The 16,707-nt window shown below is 47.0% G+C and overlaps 2 protein-coding genes across 5 annotated transcripts in view; one reads left to right on the plus strand and one right to left on the minus strand.

Moving 5' to 3' along the window:
* The window catches only part of LOC119456850 (uncharacterized), a 191,821-nt gene that overhangs the window by 119,107 nt on the left and 56,007 nt on the right, over nucleotides 1-16,707 (minus strand). The window lies entirely within an intron of this gene.
* Nucleotides 1-16,707, plus strand: part of LOC119455906 (corticotropin-releasing factor-binding protein) — a 135,439-nt gene that overhangs the window by 66,669 nt on the left and 52,063 nt on the right. For both annotated transcript variants that reach the window (XR_007467549.1, XM_037717444.2), the window contains exon 2: nucleotides 3,237-3,297. Coding sequence is in view for 1 of the 2 variants with exons in the window: in XM_037717444.2 (XP_037573372.1) it covers nucleotides 3,237-3,297 (61 nt within the window). In the remaining variant the exon portion in view is untranslated. The remainder of the gene's footprint in view (nucleotides 1-3,236; nucleotides 3,298-16,707) is intronic.

Here is a 16,707-nt window from a genome sequence, read left to right on the forward strand (position 1 = left end):
TTATGCGTTTCTTCTTATTCGGGTAGGCAATTAGCCAAAACCTGCCCTAAAAACTGATCCTAAGTTCAGAACTGTCCCTGGTATTACGAGCAAGAGTATGCATTGAAGATGAGGAATACATATTGAAACTACAGCAGCTTATAGTTCGCCTGCTTCTTCAGCGGCTGCCACCGAACCAAGCCGAAAATTGATGCGTCGATCACCTCAATTATCATTTGCATTTGCAACTGTAGGCCACAGTGCAGTGTGTGCAGAAACCGCTCGCGTGATTTACTTCCACTGCAAATCATTTGCACTTGCTATGACTAATGATACAGGTGGGACAATTTACACTGTCACTGCTGAAATTGTCGTGACATACACCTACCATGCGCTTATGGATCGTGCAAGAATACTGATGATGGCCAGCGGCAACGAGAAGACGCCGAAAGTGCTGTGTCATTGCCTAACGATCTCTGCAGTCCTCTATTTGCACAGGATGTCCACTTGATGTTTCCCTTGCCCTTCTGTCAAACGTATTCATGGTGCTACGGGCCTCCTGCGTGCAAAGCTTGCGTGCCGATGTACAATACTTTGCCCTCCTGTGATTTGCCAACAATTTTGTCGAAACGTGCATGCAACGACCATGCCTATAGTTGATGCTGCTGATTTCCGTACTTATTAACCGTGGGTGTTAGTGTTTGCAAATATCCGTGAAACCGGCTATCCGGTTTAACAAGAGGAAAGTGAGTCCAGTTTCGAAAACCGGTTATCCGGATTTCAAGAAACGGATATTTAAAATATCCGATTTAAATAACTGGTTAGCTGGATATCAGAATATTCGGACACTAATACATTCTGTTTAAAAATGGAAAGGTAAGGAGGTTAACTGGAGCGGATATAGGGTTAGCACGAGCGCAAGCAAAAAGAACTACAAACATACGAATACAAGATAGAAAGAGTGGTAATTTCGGCACAAGTACAGAAGAACAAATATCCGGCTATCCGAGTCATCATCATCATCATTATCAGCCTATATTTATGTCCACTGCAAGACGAAGGCCTCTCCCTGTGATCTCCAATTACCCTTGTCTTGAGCTAGCTGATTCCTACTTGCACCTGCAAATTTCCTAACTTCATCACCCACCTAGTTTTCTGCCGTCCTCGACTGCACTTCCCTTCTCTTGGTATCCATTCTGTAACTCCAATTGTCCACTGGTTATCCATCCTACACATTTCATGGCTTGCCGAGCTCCATTCCTTCCCTCCTAATGTCAACTAGAATATCGGTTATCCCTGTTTGCTCTTTGATCCACACCACTATCTTCCCGTCTCTTAAAGTTGGGCCTAACATTTTTCGTTCTGTCGCTCTTTGTGTGGTCCTTAACTTGTTCTCGAGCTTCTTTGTTAACCGGCGTGGCATATGCATTTACCTAAATATGTTCGGAGGGCTTGCGTGGTTGGGGATGATTTTCTCGGTCGCGGACGCCGGCGCCGACACCGGATTTTCTGCGACACGGGGCTCTTAACGCTATCGCCTTAAAAGGGCTTCCCGTAAACAAGGAGATCATTTGCTTGCGCTGCTTAAAGAAATGTTGGGGGTCATCGTCTACACTTGCGACAATAAAAACCTGAATCCAGGAGATTCAAATAAAATACCAATGGAATAATTTTCAGTTAAAGCACCCCTGTATTATGGTTAAGTGACCAGCAATGCCCCCTGCAGCAGAATCAATACGAAGAGGCGTTCCGTCAACTGATATGGCTTTTGGGCTGAGCTGGCATAGCCGCAGCCATTTAGCTATACGCGTACGTGTATTTTAATGTAGGGTTCAAGGATTAAAATCATATCACAAGAAAGAATTACAAGAAAAATCACCTTCTTTTGGTTTATTATTCTACAGCGGTGACACACGCACACACACATGCACAAGTGCGCACTCGCTCGCATTGGGGGAGGATTGCTATAACTATTTTTGTCTGAATCCACTCCCTCCCATTTAGAAATGTTAGCTGGTCGTATGCACTTGCCATTTTTATCTGTCATCATCACCGTATCGTCATCATCAGCAGCAGCGGCCACAGCCTATTTTTCTGTCCACTGCACGACGAATGAATGCCTCTCCCTGCGATATCCAATTATCCCTGTCTGGCGCTAGCTGATTCCTAGTTGTGCTTGCAAATTTCTTAACTTCATCACACCACCTAATTCATCATGTTTTGACAGTGGTTGTCTGCGGTCGTCGAGTGCGATCTATTCATGTTTGCTTGTGTGCGCTGACACCACGCTTCTTAATTCAATTAGTAAGCTAATGTCTCCAAGTTTATGCAGCCGACAAAACAACTATTCTTACTCCGTATAGCTCTCTACCAGTAAATTTGCTGTCGCAATTGATGCTTCGCCTGTCGGGCGACACTGCGACTTTTTTTTAACAGTGTTTGCCTTGATGTCGGTCACGGTCGCAGCATACACTACGCGACCGATGCAATGGACAGAGGCTCCGCCCACTCATCAAGAACAGATACATCTTGTGCGCACGTTCGTCACGCGTGCCCGCAGGTGTGCCGGAGGGCTGCATATATATGCATTCTAGTAGACCCTCCAACTGGTACAAGTGCGTTATTCAACGAATTAAACTTCTCAAAGTGCGTCACAAAATTTCTAAAGTACGGCTTACACACAACCTGGAGATATGATAGAATCGGATTTTAATTTGAACATACGAGAAAACATATTTCTGTTACGCGGAAACTCAAAATTACACTAGCTCTGGGAGGAAAATTGCATCTTGCAGACTTTTTTTTAACGGTTGTATTTATTTCCTTTCTTTTTTTTTCAAAGAACAGCCTGGCTAACGTTGACCTATATAGTGGTTTTCGGCTGTCGCCTGGAATTTATCCTTTATTCATCGGTGTAGTCTTTACTCGTCACCTTTTTTTTTCAAGATTTGTGTTAGATGAAAATCAGTATACTGAAGCAATGATGCACTTATGCGAGATAGGATTTCACCAATAAACCATCGCCAAACATTTGTTTAAGCAGCGAAAGCAGCAGTGAATGAGGATTACTACACTCTGCTGTGTACAAAAAGCTACATGAACAAGCATGTTTCTAGGTATGCGCCAACTATAATTTGCTTAGACATCCTATGAAACATGTCATGCATAAATGTGCGATATCGTTATTCCAATTTCCTACCGGAACGAACGATTTTAAAAGTAACATGGTTTTCTGTCTTGCTTTCTTTTTCTTTCAGCAATACCTCCTTCAAAATCCCAACCCATATTTCCGGTTAGAGCATCCAAGTTCCGGGGGTGGTGAGTGGCCGCTTCATTTTTCTTACAATTACGCATGCCATGCCTGCAATACCAGCCTCATCTTTCTTATTAACTACCACCAAAAGACCGAAAAAAACTTATTGTTAAACTGTTATGTTATTAGGCTGCTGCGAACCGGTCCCTTGGTGAATATCACTAGTTAAAAATATGTGTTTGCGGAGTATCTTGGCTGATATCGTCCACCACTGACGACTAGCCAATCTTGGGGATGATGTGGGTGTATAGCCTCTCGAACCATTAGCTAAGCTTGAAAAGGAAAAGAATTGGAATATAAGCATTACATTACCACGGCCCTTGCTTCATAAAGGCTTATCAGCGCAAAGCAACACAATTAAGGGCAATGATAGACACCGTAGTTCGGAGCTCCGAAATTGATTTGGACCCCCTGTGGTCGTTTAACGTACACTCAGAACGTTTTTTTTTTTTTTTTTGCATTTCACCCTATCAGTACGCGGCCGGCCGTAGTCAACTAAATTTGTGACCTAGTACGTTCTCACGAGCAGCAGAACATATCTACTGAAATATCGTGGCTTGTATTTATGCAAGGACTATGCATTACCTGCGGCGTTGATTGATCTACTGATTGATAGATTGGTGCATGTTGTAATGGAGTTGCTTCTCCAAGAATTGTCCCAGAAAGCATCGTAGATGATCATTGAAGTCGGCGATAGTTTTTCTATATGACCCAGCTGTCTATCACCATGTCATTTTGTGATTAACGGTATACCATATATGCGCAATCTGATTATAAAAAGACTTTTTCGGTATGAAACCGGTGATAGCATTCAATAAATTCTAATATACAGAGGCGTATCTTGGACTACAGGTGCAAAACACGCCTGTGTATAGCAGGTTATAAAAGCATAGCAGGTGATAAACATAGCGGGTGATAAAATGGTGAAATCAGTACCACACTCCACGGCGTGGCATCTGGTGACCCACACTGAGCGCATGCCGATGATACGCAGGCCTATCGTGGGGGATGGGGTATTCTGTAAGAGTCCACCTAGTGGACTTTCCATTTCGGCTGTCGCTGATTGGCTGCAGTTGTACGAGAGACAAGGAGAGTGGCTGGGGGCACCTGTCTCCTCCTCACTCGTGCAGCTGCAGTCAATCAGCAGCAGCCGCAATGGACAGCCCACTAGGTGGACTCCTACAGAATACCCCCTGCTCTTGGTAACGTCAAGCCGCATGCCTCTCCACTTCCCTTGTTTACTCCCTCGTTCGCCTCTTCCGTTTATCGTGCGAGAACGCCCTGTGTACAAGTGCGAGAAGTAGAGGGGAAAAAATCTGTTGCCTTAAACTGTCAGCACAAAGTTACGTAGGCGCGAATGATTTGCAAATTCCAGCCCTCACCTTCTGTAAGGAAAGGCGCGTTCTAGAGCTTGTAAATGAATGAGGTGCATATGTGCAGCATGGGATTGCCCCGTACCCACATGAAAGTGCTACCGAGCAACCCTGTTTCCTAAAACTCTGTACTCTGTCTGTCTAGCAGATTATGCATGTGACCTCTTCGGGGTACTTTTCCGCAAGCCTAAGCCATCGCTTAAAAAGAGTCCCCCCCCGCCCTTTTTTTTTCAATTTTTCTTTTGGGTCTTCTCAAACCTATAACAAGCTTCCTTGCTAGGCGGTTGGCGCGTTGGCGGTAGTGCCCCAAGGAGGTCAAGAATCTAATAGTCATGACCACGTTATTTATTGTTTGTCGAGACATATTTGCATATAGCAGGCGGGCACAAGCAACTTAATTAACACAGTTTGCTGTTGTGGAACGCAGGAAGTGACGTAACATGAAGCACAAAGGCACAGTCAGCTATATTAAGCAGAGGAGCACGAAGAAAACAAACAGAACTCGAGTCGCGCCACTACAGGCGGGCCACGGCCCATTATATTTCTTTGCCTCCGCTGGCAAAATGTCACGCTCCAGTCCGCCTTGTCTCCAGTGGCTGTTGCAGGCCGTTGATGTGTCTCGGCTGCGAGCAAAATGGCGAGACGTGGAATGACCCACCGTCGAGCACACGCATTCCGTGCCGCACGCCGCGTATTTCTAGTGGATTATTTTTGCCGCGGGAGCGGCGCTATTCCTTCGGGAGCCGTTAAGCGCCTTGCGCCTGCAGGCCGGAAGGAAGGAATCGCGGCGCTCCGACGTAGCCCGGAAGTGGAGCGTCGTCCCCCTTACAGCACCGGCCAGAGCTAGTCAGTACGTGGACATGAGGCTCACATTAGACCCAGTGCGGAAACCCTGGACACCATCCGCTGAGCGGTCCAAACGGGTGTGATAGCAAAAAGAAGCGACGCTTTTGCTCTTAGTGTTTCTTGCTTGGAGACAGAATGAGGGCTTTATATCGCCCATCTGAGCCTCCTTAACACCGCTCCAAAAGTCGTCGCTGCTGCTGCAGTTTAAATGCCAGCCTTTCGGCGACCTTTCCTTTCTCCCTAATAAGCCCGGATTTCGCTATGGCACTTCGAATCAACGACTTTAGTAAAGACGACGGCTGCTTGCAGGTGCACAGCTCCAGACGCGGGAAAGCTCCCCGGACGTCTGTCTCTGCGCTAACACGGCAACGCTTGTACCGGTTATTTCATTTCAGTGAAAAAGACTCGCGACGTGACATTTCTTGGCTTTCATGCTGTCTCCAGTGGTTAAGTTGCCCTTTATCACCCGAATCCACTTGCTGAAGACTTGTAATCAGTGCTGTACTATTTTTGTTTCTGTAGCTTTTCTACGGCAGCACGTACTTTGCCGTGCGAAGGAGCGTACTGCGGAAACAACGGGTGCGCTCCAAACCTCGTAATGGGCTTTCTTGTTAGCGATACAACAATCTCTAGCGACGCGCTAGTACACTACGTTGACATAATGTTCGCGCGTCTGACCATAATTAACAAAATGCCAGGCCTGCGTGGCACACGCAGCACAGTCACTGCGTAAGCTGGACGAGCGTTTCGACAGTACTACCTAGTACCTAGTAATTTAAGTGAATGCGTCAGGAACGCGCTTGGGACGCCTTCGCGCATGCAAGCCGACGCGTTCCATCGCTAGGGAGCCTATATGCAAGCGCTGTTGGCTCCCTATCCATCGCTAGGGAGCCTACATGCAACGCCGTTTAGGGTGGTAACAGCCTTTGTAAGGGCACTTGCCGCCGCCACCTAAATTGGCGGGTTAAATCTGGGGCACAAAATGGCGAAAGACCAGCGACAGACCACATTTCCCGCAACCCTTGGTGACGGGAAATTAACTAACTTCTTTTAATAAACTTTGCCCTCAGCAGCCAGAGACAAATGGCGCGCCTGAGCGCCGTACACGGCACGTCTACGTTTTAGTTAAACAGGCTAGTAAGGACAGTCTTTATTACAGCACACTTCGAAAAGCACCCTTTATATATTAATTACAACTGGAAGGCAACGACAATGCTTAATATAGTTCACGTTCTTGGCGTGAGATAAGGCTACCACGAGCACGCCATTGTGCCTTATAACTTGTTGCTTTACATGTGTCGCACGACATGCTATAGAAAAGTAGGTTTGATGTGTTAAAATAAAAGGAAAATGCAACTAGTATATTAAAGATGTATGCAGGTTCCTTGTGCGCACTGGCGCAAAACTAAATTAAAGAAATTTAGTAGATCCTGTGCCAACATGAGTACATCAGAGCGTGACAAAAAAGACAGAAAGACCGGGGACCAAAATGGCTACCCACCAAATTTGGCGGTAAATTGCGGTCAAAATTGGTTTTGTTACCACCCTAAAACGGCGTTGCATGTAGGCTCCCTATCCATTGCCGATACCTAGCGCCGTTCGGCCCAGCCAAGCGGCCGACAATGCAACTACGGCTGTCACATTCACTCCCATTGCAACGCGCACGACGTGGCCCTTGAGACGCGATGCCGTCGCGCGTGCAAGCCGACGCGTGCAAGCCGACGCGTGCAAGCCGACGCGTGCAAGCCGACGCGTGCAAGCCGACGCGTTCCATCGGCGATGGCTAGCGCCTTTCCCGCTCTCGGATAGCAAGCGCTTGCGTGGCTCAGTGGTAGTGTATCCGCCTCCCACGCAGCGGGCTTGGGCTCGATCCCGGCGGAGAGCGAGTACTTTTTTTAAATGCGAAGCATTTCTTGCCGGCGGCTCTGTCTGTCGTCCCGCGTCCCACACCCCCACAGTGCATGCGCGTCCCCTCTCTCTCCTCTCCTACGCTCCCCCCTTTCTCTCCTTTAGGAATCCGCAGCGGCGCGCTCGACAGGTGGTGCGACAGCTGTATACTCCGTTGGGGGCGCCACGGTTGTTCCGCGGTTGTTCCGCGCTAGGGCCGCTGCCGCGAAACCATCTCCCGCTCAAGCTAACCATCTCCCCGCTACTTCGCATCCACACATGGTTCCCTTTAGCGGGAGATGGAGTAATTTTTTTTCACATGCGACAGCGGCTACGAGGCGGCGGCGGCGGCATCATCGCGACCCGAAACGGCTATTGGAATGAGCCCATAACAGCTTACGCTGTAAAAATAGGCAAGATACAAGAAGCGGTCGCTTGCCACTATAGGCAATGACAAATTCAGTTTTGAAACTTCAGACAGAAGCATTACAATAGAGGCCCGTAAAGGACACGATGCTAACATATTTGATGTATCGAATGTGCCGATAGTCACATATTCGACGCACATTGCACATTTTGACGTTCCAAAGTTCGGATTTGTAGCATATGGCAAAGTTTGCTTTGGTTACCCGTCCGAAAGAAAAAAAAAGAAACCGAAAAATAAAAGTACGAGTGTTAGCTTGTTTGAGCGATAAAGGTTTGGTTCGGTGGTTTATTTGGTTTTATTAGGAACTAACTATTTACTAATTAACGCGTATTAAAGTAGCCTACTTGGAGTAGCCTAATAGGAAATCGTTACTGGAGAGTTCCCGATTCATATAGACCACCGGACTCTATCGCGTGCGCTCTAATCTCGACATTATAAGCTTTTTTTAGATGTGAAGCAACTTATGGTCGGGGCTATGTCACTCCCTTCATCCATCCATCCGCCGTGCGGCGTCCACTCCCCTACTGCGCATGCGCATCCTCCTCCTCTCCTTGTCTCCTCTCCTCTCGGCATTCCTCCTCTCCGACGCTCCTCTCCGGATTGCGCAACGAATGGCAACACCAGCGGCTCCGCGCGCGATAATGCGAAGCAGCTTAGGTTAGAGGCGCGACGGTAGGCGCTGCATACTCCGCTGGGGGGCGCCACTGTAGCTCGCGGCTTCACTCGAGAGAGTGAAGCCGACGGGAGCGGACGTGTCGAGTTGAGGTGCCGTTTCAGCGCAGCAGGAGCAGCGTGCCAAAGAGATAAGATTTCTTATTTTATAGTTCCTCTTTGTTTTGTTTTTTGTAGGAGGGTTAGCCTAGCCAAGCAATCTTTATAAATTATTTTCATGCTTTTTCACTTTCTTTGTCTTCTCGCTTAGGTAAAAGTAGGTAACAAATTGTTTTCTTTTTTTTTCCTTTTCTTTTTGTCACATCCACGCCTTGTTAGTACGAGATGATGGTTGGTACTCGGGGAAACCCACGCGTGCGTTGTTCTGAGTGCGAGCGTTCCTACGCGCTGGAAGAAACGCGGTTTAAGTCTGCACGCGAAGCGAATGGTGCCGATTTTATCTGTAGGATGTGTGTGCTAGGGTCTGCACGCGAAGCGAATGGTGCCGATTTTATCTGTAGGATGTGTGTGCTAGGGTCGCGGCTAGACCGTCTCGAGCAAGAGAAAGTTAAGCTAGCTAAGCGGGTTGGAAAGCTTGAAAAGGAACTTAAAAGTGAGCAGAAACAGAGGGAGGAGGTAGAAGAAAAGCTAGTTAACGTATAGATGCAGCTAAGGGCCACCATTGAGCAAAGCATTGGTGAACCCATCGAGGCGAGCACCGTGAATGGAGCTGGCTCCGATGCGAGTGGAGAGACAGCCGAACCCGGAACCGTCAGTGATAGTCACGAGGGGGATACCACTGACGCAGCCGCGGAAGAGAACAAAGGCAAGGGCAAGGATAAGACAGGATGGGAGGCCATTGTGACCTCGGGGGCAGCTTTCGGCGGTGAGGGGGGAGCGTCGAGTAGTCTTTGTTGGGGATTCCAACATGCATAGAGTAGAACCGATGATAACAGAGAGGGTAGGTGCAGGCTAACGAGTCCAGGTTAGCGCGCTTCCGGGAAAGCCGATTAGAGAGGTGATAGCGAAGGCCAAGGACCGCATGTGGGACACAATGGAGGAGAGACACCTAGTGGTGATAATGGGCGGAGTGATTGATGTACTGCACCGACGAGCAGCAGGCATCACAAAGCAAATAGCCAAAGGGGTCACCGACCTGCGGAATGTTTCAAAGGAAGTGCAAATCGCGGTGTGCACGGTGCCAGAGGTTGAAAGTCAGGGCTATGAAATTGAAAGGGCAATTCTTGCCGTAAACAGGGAAATTTGGACTCTAGCTAAAGCAATGAATTTTACGGTCATTGACATCAACCGAGAAGTGCACCGAGCAGGCCGCGAAGACGCTTTTGTGGTTGACGGGATACATTTTAGCGAAAGGGTAGCAACACCGGTCGGACGTCGATTCGCAGTGCGAGCTGTAGCTTTTTTAGGCGGGCCCCAGGCAATCAGGAAGCAGGATTAAGTATTGAACGTAGCGAAACACCAGTAAAGGGCAGAATTAGGTGACCAGGAGTCAGGAAAAGACGCAGAAAGGATAAGAATAGAGAAGGTAAAATTTGCTACATTAACATGCAGGGAGGTCGCAAGCAGCAAAAATGGCTGGAAATTCAAACGCAGCTGAATGATGAATCGATTAGCGTGTACGCCTTGACCGAAACGCATCTAAGAGATTCGGAGCAGCCGCCTGTTATTGACAATTTTGTATGGGAAGGGTGCAACAGAATGACCGGGTCAAGGAAAGGCGGAGGCGTAGGCGTACTAATTAGACGAGGTCTGAAGTGGCAAAGGGTAAACGAGACATGTAAAGAGCATTTATGGATTAGAGGCACATGGCAAGGTAAAAAGACGTGGCTGGGAGTAGCTTACCTTTGGACAGGTAGTGATAGCAGAGAAAAAAATAAGGAATTGGTTGATTGCATTAGAAGCGATATTAATGAGTTCAGTAAATCGGGCCAGGTGATATTACTGGGAGATATAAACGCACACATGGACGATTTAGAAGGATATACTGATTACAACGGCTCTCTAGTGCTGGATCTGAGTGATGAACAGAACCTTATAGTAGTTAACAGGGAGAATAAGTGTCATGGACAGGTAACGTGGCAATGCGGAAACAGGCAGTCACGTATCGACTACGCCTTAGTCTCAGAAGTGGTCTACGAACAACTAGACCAAATGATAATAGACGAAAATGAAAAAAATAGCCTGGGAAGCGATCATAGACGTTTAGCATTAAATTTTTGGCGAGATACTAGCGCAGAACATGAACCAATAGCCTCAGAATTTTTAAAAATGAATGACGAGCAAATAACAGAGATCGCAAACAACATAGAGAAGAAAATTGAGGATTTTCCTACAGCAGTCTGGGAATATAAGGAACTGGTGGACGTTATGCAGCATGAAATAAGGCGGACACGGCAAAACAATTGTTGGATTGGCAAGAGGAAACCACGTAAGTGGTGGAACAAGGAAATAAAACAAGCTATAGAAGAGCGTAAAGAGGCATCTAGGGCTCATCGAGAAGCCAAAAAGTTGGGATTACAAGAAGAAGAGGTGCTCCTTAGATGGAATACATACCGAGAAAAGAAAAGGGTTGCGAGTGAGCTCGTGCAAGAGAAAATTAAATGCGCAAGTGAACGTTGGGTGCATAACATTCACAAAAGAGACAAAAGCGCTCCAAGAAGATTCTGGAACCATATAAAAGCACTCGGAGTTCCAACTAAAAACTCGCAAACGGCTATAAGGGATGAAGACGGTAACATCTACGAAGGAGATGATGCGATGCGGTACACCACAGACGTTATTAGGGATAACTTCGGCACGAGAAAAAGCGCAGTTCAGACAACAGATCCAGCAACAGCAGAGAGGCCAGAGAGATCAAAATTTAGCATAGAAAGCTTTTATTAGAAAAAGGCAGCAGAAAATGTCCCTAACAACACGGCAGCAGGACCCGATGAAATCCCAATACAGCTAATCAAAAACCTCGGTCCAAAAAGCAAGGCACTGCTGACTAATGCCATAGAGCAAGTGATTAGAACAAAGAAAATTCCCGTTGGATGGCGTGAAAGCAAGATGAATCTCATCTACAAAGGCAAAGGAGATAAGGATAACACGAGCTTGTACAGGCCAGTTACAGTAACGTCGGTGATATATAGAATGGCAATGCAAGCCATAAAATTAGAACTGTCGAAGTGGGTGGAGAAAAACGATGTATTGGGGGAACTACAGAATGGGTTCAGGCCAGGCAGACGCTTAGAAGACAATATGTTTGTACTAACTCAGTGCATAGAGATTTCAGTAGCTCAGAAAAGACCTTTATGGATAGCATTTCTGGATATTAAAGGAGCTTATGACAACGCAGACAGGGAATTGTTGTGGGATATTCTTCAATACGAAGGCATAGATGACGATTTCGTGGAGCTGCTGAGGGAGATATATAGAGACAACCAAGTACAAGTGGTATGGGAAGGTAGAAAAGGAAATGAAATGGTGGGAATTCACCAAGGATTGAAGCAAGGATGCCCTCTGTCACCATTGTTGTTCACGCTTTACGTCAAGGGTATAGAAAGACGACTGGAAAACAGCGAATTAGGTTTTGATTTATCCTACATGCGTAATGGACAAATGGTGCAACAGAAGGTCCCCGGACTGATGTACGCAGACGACATTGTGCTACTAGCGGACAATAAAAAGATTTACAGATACTTGCGAATATCTGTGGGAATGCAGCGACAAATCTAGGCCTTAAGTTTAGCACAGAGAAATCAGGAATTATGATCTTTAATGAACACACGAGTAACTTCGTGGTGTCAATTCAACAGCAAGTAATACCCATAGTGAAGCAATATAAGTACCTCGGCGTACACATAAACGAAGGAAAGAATTATTCAAACAACCACCAAGATAATCTGAAAATAAAGGGGAAGCGGAATACAGCAATAATGAAACACAGAGCACTGTGGGGCCACAATAAGTATGAGGTGGTGCGTGGAGTCTGGAAAGGAGTAATGGTGCCAGCGCTAACATTCGCAAATGCCATTATATGCTTAAAATCGGCGATATTGGCGGGTTTGGAAGTTAACCAAAGATCAGTAGGCCGGTTGGCTTTGGGAGCCCACGGTAAATACCACAAATAAGGCAGTGCAGGGTGACATGGGTTGGGCCTCTTTTGAAGTCAGAGAAGCACAGAGCAAAATTAGTTTTGAAGAAAGGCTCAGGAACATGGATGAAAATAAATGGGCGGCTAAAGTGCACAAGTATCTCTACATGAAAAGCGTAGACACAGAATGGAGGAAGAGGTCAAGGAAGTTGGCAACCAAGTACAGGATAATCGAAACTACAAATAGACAACCAGGAGTCATCAGAAAGAAAGTGAGAGAAATAGAGACCGTGAATTGGATGCAAAGAATGGAAACAAAAAGGACAATGGAGATTTACAAGAATGAGAAGAAAGAAATTAGAAGGGAAAATCTGTACGATAACACAAAGGGCAGTGCCTTGCTATTTGAGGCTCGAGCCGGTTGCCTAAGGACGAAAACATATCGGAACAAATATTCGGAACTAGATGAGACATGTGCATGCTGCAGTAAAGATCCAGAAACCACTCAGCACATCCTGATGGAATGCGACGGGATCCACCTAGCGAGAACCGTAGGTAACGTGCAGCTCCCAGAAGCGCTTGGTTTCAAAGTGGAAGGAAACAAACAGATCATCCGTAGAGATCAGCAAGAGACGATTGGAGTACTGGTGGAAAAAAAGCAGGGAAAAGATGGATACGACCTGATCTCTTAAAATCATAGGCAGCGGCACAAGGTAAATTTTTAAAAAAGAAAAATAATAATGAGAGGTATACAAAAATGCTAGATAAAGAACATGTATAGTATACCTGATTAAATCAAGCAGGCTAGGTGACTATTTGTCGCCACCCCGTTTCAAAGGGGATGCCAATAAATCATCATCATCATTATGTATAATGACGCGCGCGCGCGCTCCGCTCCTCTCATGCTCCTCCCGCAACGCACGGTAAATATAACGGTAGCTACGTACCTCAACCTAGCGGAAACGACGAACTGAAAACTAATGGGAACTTGAGTCGACCCCATGGCTGCTTCGCATACTACTCAGGGTTCCCCTACGGGAAGATGGGGTAATATTTATATAATCCAGGCACCATCAGAATTTGGTCGCCGTTGCCAGAAGATAAGCCCTCGACCTTGTGGTTAGCGGCGCATCGGGATAACCTAATAAACACGAGCAGGCTTTGCAATGTGTTTTCAGGTCCTTCCCCAGTGATCTCTCGCTAAAGTGACCCCGAAAGAAAAAGTCTGAGGCTGTCTTAAAAGGGCCCTGCATTTATAACGTCGCCCAGAAATGTGGAAGGACGTTTCTCCCATATTCCGCCTGATGTGTTCCTTATTTATTGCGCGTGGCATTTCGCGTTCTCGTAAAAAGAAGCTGCGAAGCGTGACACTGGCTCGTCGAGCAAAGGCAGCGTCCTACATCTATCGTAGCCAGCGTCCCTATTGGCAAACGTCCCTATTGGCTCGTCGGAGCAAAGGCAGCGTTCTACATCTATCGTAGCCAGCGTCCCTATTGGCGAACGTCACGTAGTCGGGCCGTCCAACGCATCAGCCGCACAAGCAACCGTAAATGCCGCCGGCCGCGGTGGTTAAGTAATGAATGACCGCTCCTAATGCGGATCCTTAGCTCTCTGCCGCTGAGTACGCAAACTAGAGAACACGTGACCTAACCATTTCGGGAGAGTGGGATAATACATATACTTCATTCCTAAGAAACGGTCCAGAACGAATTTGTTAAGAATGTTATACGTGCGCACAAAATGACAGTTGTCATTCAGAATAACTTCTTGGACGAGTTGGTGTTTACTGAACATGATACTTAGTAGCGCAAAACTCAAAATACAACAGTGAGAGCCGAGAGGAAAGGAAAGACGAGCAGTCATTTTCTCTTAACGCAGTTGACGGTGAAACTAAGCAGCAAGCAGGGAAAGCTTCCTTGTGCTCTTGAAGACAATGCTTAGCCTGGATAGTCTTGAAATAAATATTTAAATGTAGGTTAGTTGGTCCATCTCAACGGTTACGACAAGCATCTAAGGCTAAACGTAGAGATCCATCGTTGCTCTTTCTTATTGACCGTCTGCAATCCGGCACCATCGACCCTTCACTCAACATGTTCTTGCTTCAGGATAACTCTTTATCGCCGCAACATGCACCCCGACGGCGCAGAACTCAAGCTCGTGGTCCCGCATCATCTGCTCAGGAATGTCCTCGTCCATTTTCATGACGCCCCCCCTTTCGGGCACTTGGGCGTCTCGATAACTTATGATCGCATACGACGACGTTTTTTCTGGAAGCGCCTTTATCGATCGGTTCGCCGCTACGTAACATCTTGTGACCTGTGTCAGCGTCGCAAGAAACCTGCGACTCAACCTGCTGGTCTACTTCAGCCAATGGACGTTCCAACCAAGCCGTTTTATCGAGTGGGCCGGAACTTGCTCGGTCCCTTTCCAATTTCCACGAAAGGCAACAAATGGATTGCAGTCGCTACGGATTGTACCACTCGATATGCAATTACCCGACGTTGCCAACCAGCTGCGCCACAGACGTAGCCGACTTACTTCCTACTGTACGACGTCATCTTCCAACATGGTGCTCCACGTCACCTACTCACAGATCGCGGTCGCTGCCTCCTGCCTAGAGTGGTTGACGATCTACTTCGATCATCTGCTACTCATCACAACTTCACGACCTCATATCACCCTCAAACCAGTAGACTCACCGAACATCTAAACCGTACACTGACCGACATGCTCTCCATGTACGTTTCTGATGACCACCATGATTGGGACGTTGCGCTTCTGTTCGTCACATTTGCATACAGCTCATCGCGTCATGAAACTGCCGGCTACTCACCCTTCTATCTCCTCTTTGGACGTTATCCCTTACTACCCTTTGACACCTTGCTCCCTTCTAATCCGGGCTCCCCGTCCACGACTTCCTATGCGCAAGATGCCATCACGCGTGCGCTCGTCGCGCACACAGTAGCCCACGCTCGACTCTCAGTCTTCGCAGACCGCACAAAAGGTAATTTACGATCGTCCACAGCGGGATACTGGTTTTCCACCGGGCTCTCTCGTCCTTCTCTGGCTCCCATTTCGTCGTGTCGGCCTCTGTGAAAAGTTAATGTCGCGGTACGTCGGGCCCTACCGCGTGCTGCGCCAGGTGACTTCTGTCACCTACGAGATATCTCCCATGACATCCACCTCATCGACTGCCACACCACGAAGTGACGTCGTCCATGTTTCCCGCCTCAAACATTACAACTGTGATAACCCATTTGGCCACAACAAGCACCGGGATGGTGCTTCATCGGCTGGGGATAATGTCACGAGCAATGGCAAAGACAAAGACGTTGTAGTGGGGCTGGGTCAGAGGCTCTTCTGGCGGACTGAAACCTGCTGGAACCTGTGCACTCTGTGCAGTCTTGACTAGACAAACGATAGCCGTTTACTGGTAATTAAATACTCCGCGTAACATTATTATTGCTATTTTATAACTAGCAAACGTTTTGAATTTTGTTAAGAGTATGGTTTTCTTTTCTTTGCTCCTTGAGTGTTGCCTTTCCCTCTTTCCTTTTCGGATCTTTCTCGTTTCGTCGGAGGCCGGAGAGTCCAGGTGACCACCGGCAGGAGAGAAAATTACGATGTGGGCGTGGTCCCTTTCATTATCTTCATTTTTCTTCTTTCTTGGAACAATAAGAACTTACCGAACCCTACCTAAGCGAACCTTACCATATATACTTTACCCTACCCTATTTTGGCTTTCATTACCTTACCAATCTGTGTAATGTTATTGAGGATACCAACTATCAGGACGTTGGGAAGTCCAATAACATTATACTGTTTCCACCACGATAGCGGAGGCGCCGCCTCTCATTGGCGGCTGTCAAAAAAATCAAGAACCCATTACTGTGTTCACAAATGAATTGCCTGGTTCGGATGGCAGGGGAAACTGTTGTTGTTCTCGTAAAACATCGGCTGGCATTTATGTCACGCACCAATTGGACGAGAAGTAAATCTATGTGCCACGGTGCTCAGTTATGAATAATTTTTTGTGTGTGCGCACGCTCGCATGGTAAAAAAAAAAAGATCATGCATGCATGTCCTTTCTTTCCCGGTATACTATGCCAAAGGTGGAACTCGCCGTGGTTGCTCA

The sequence above is a fragment of the Dermacentor silvarum genome, chromosome 6 (genome assembly GCF_013339745.2).
Source record: "Dermacentor silvarum isolate Dsil-2018 chromosome 6, BIME_Dsil_1.4, whole genome shotgun sequence".
NCBI lineage: Eukaryota > Metazoa > Arthropoda > Arachnida > Ixodida > Ixodidae > Dermacentor > Dermacentor silvarum.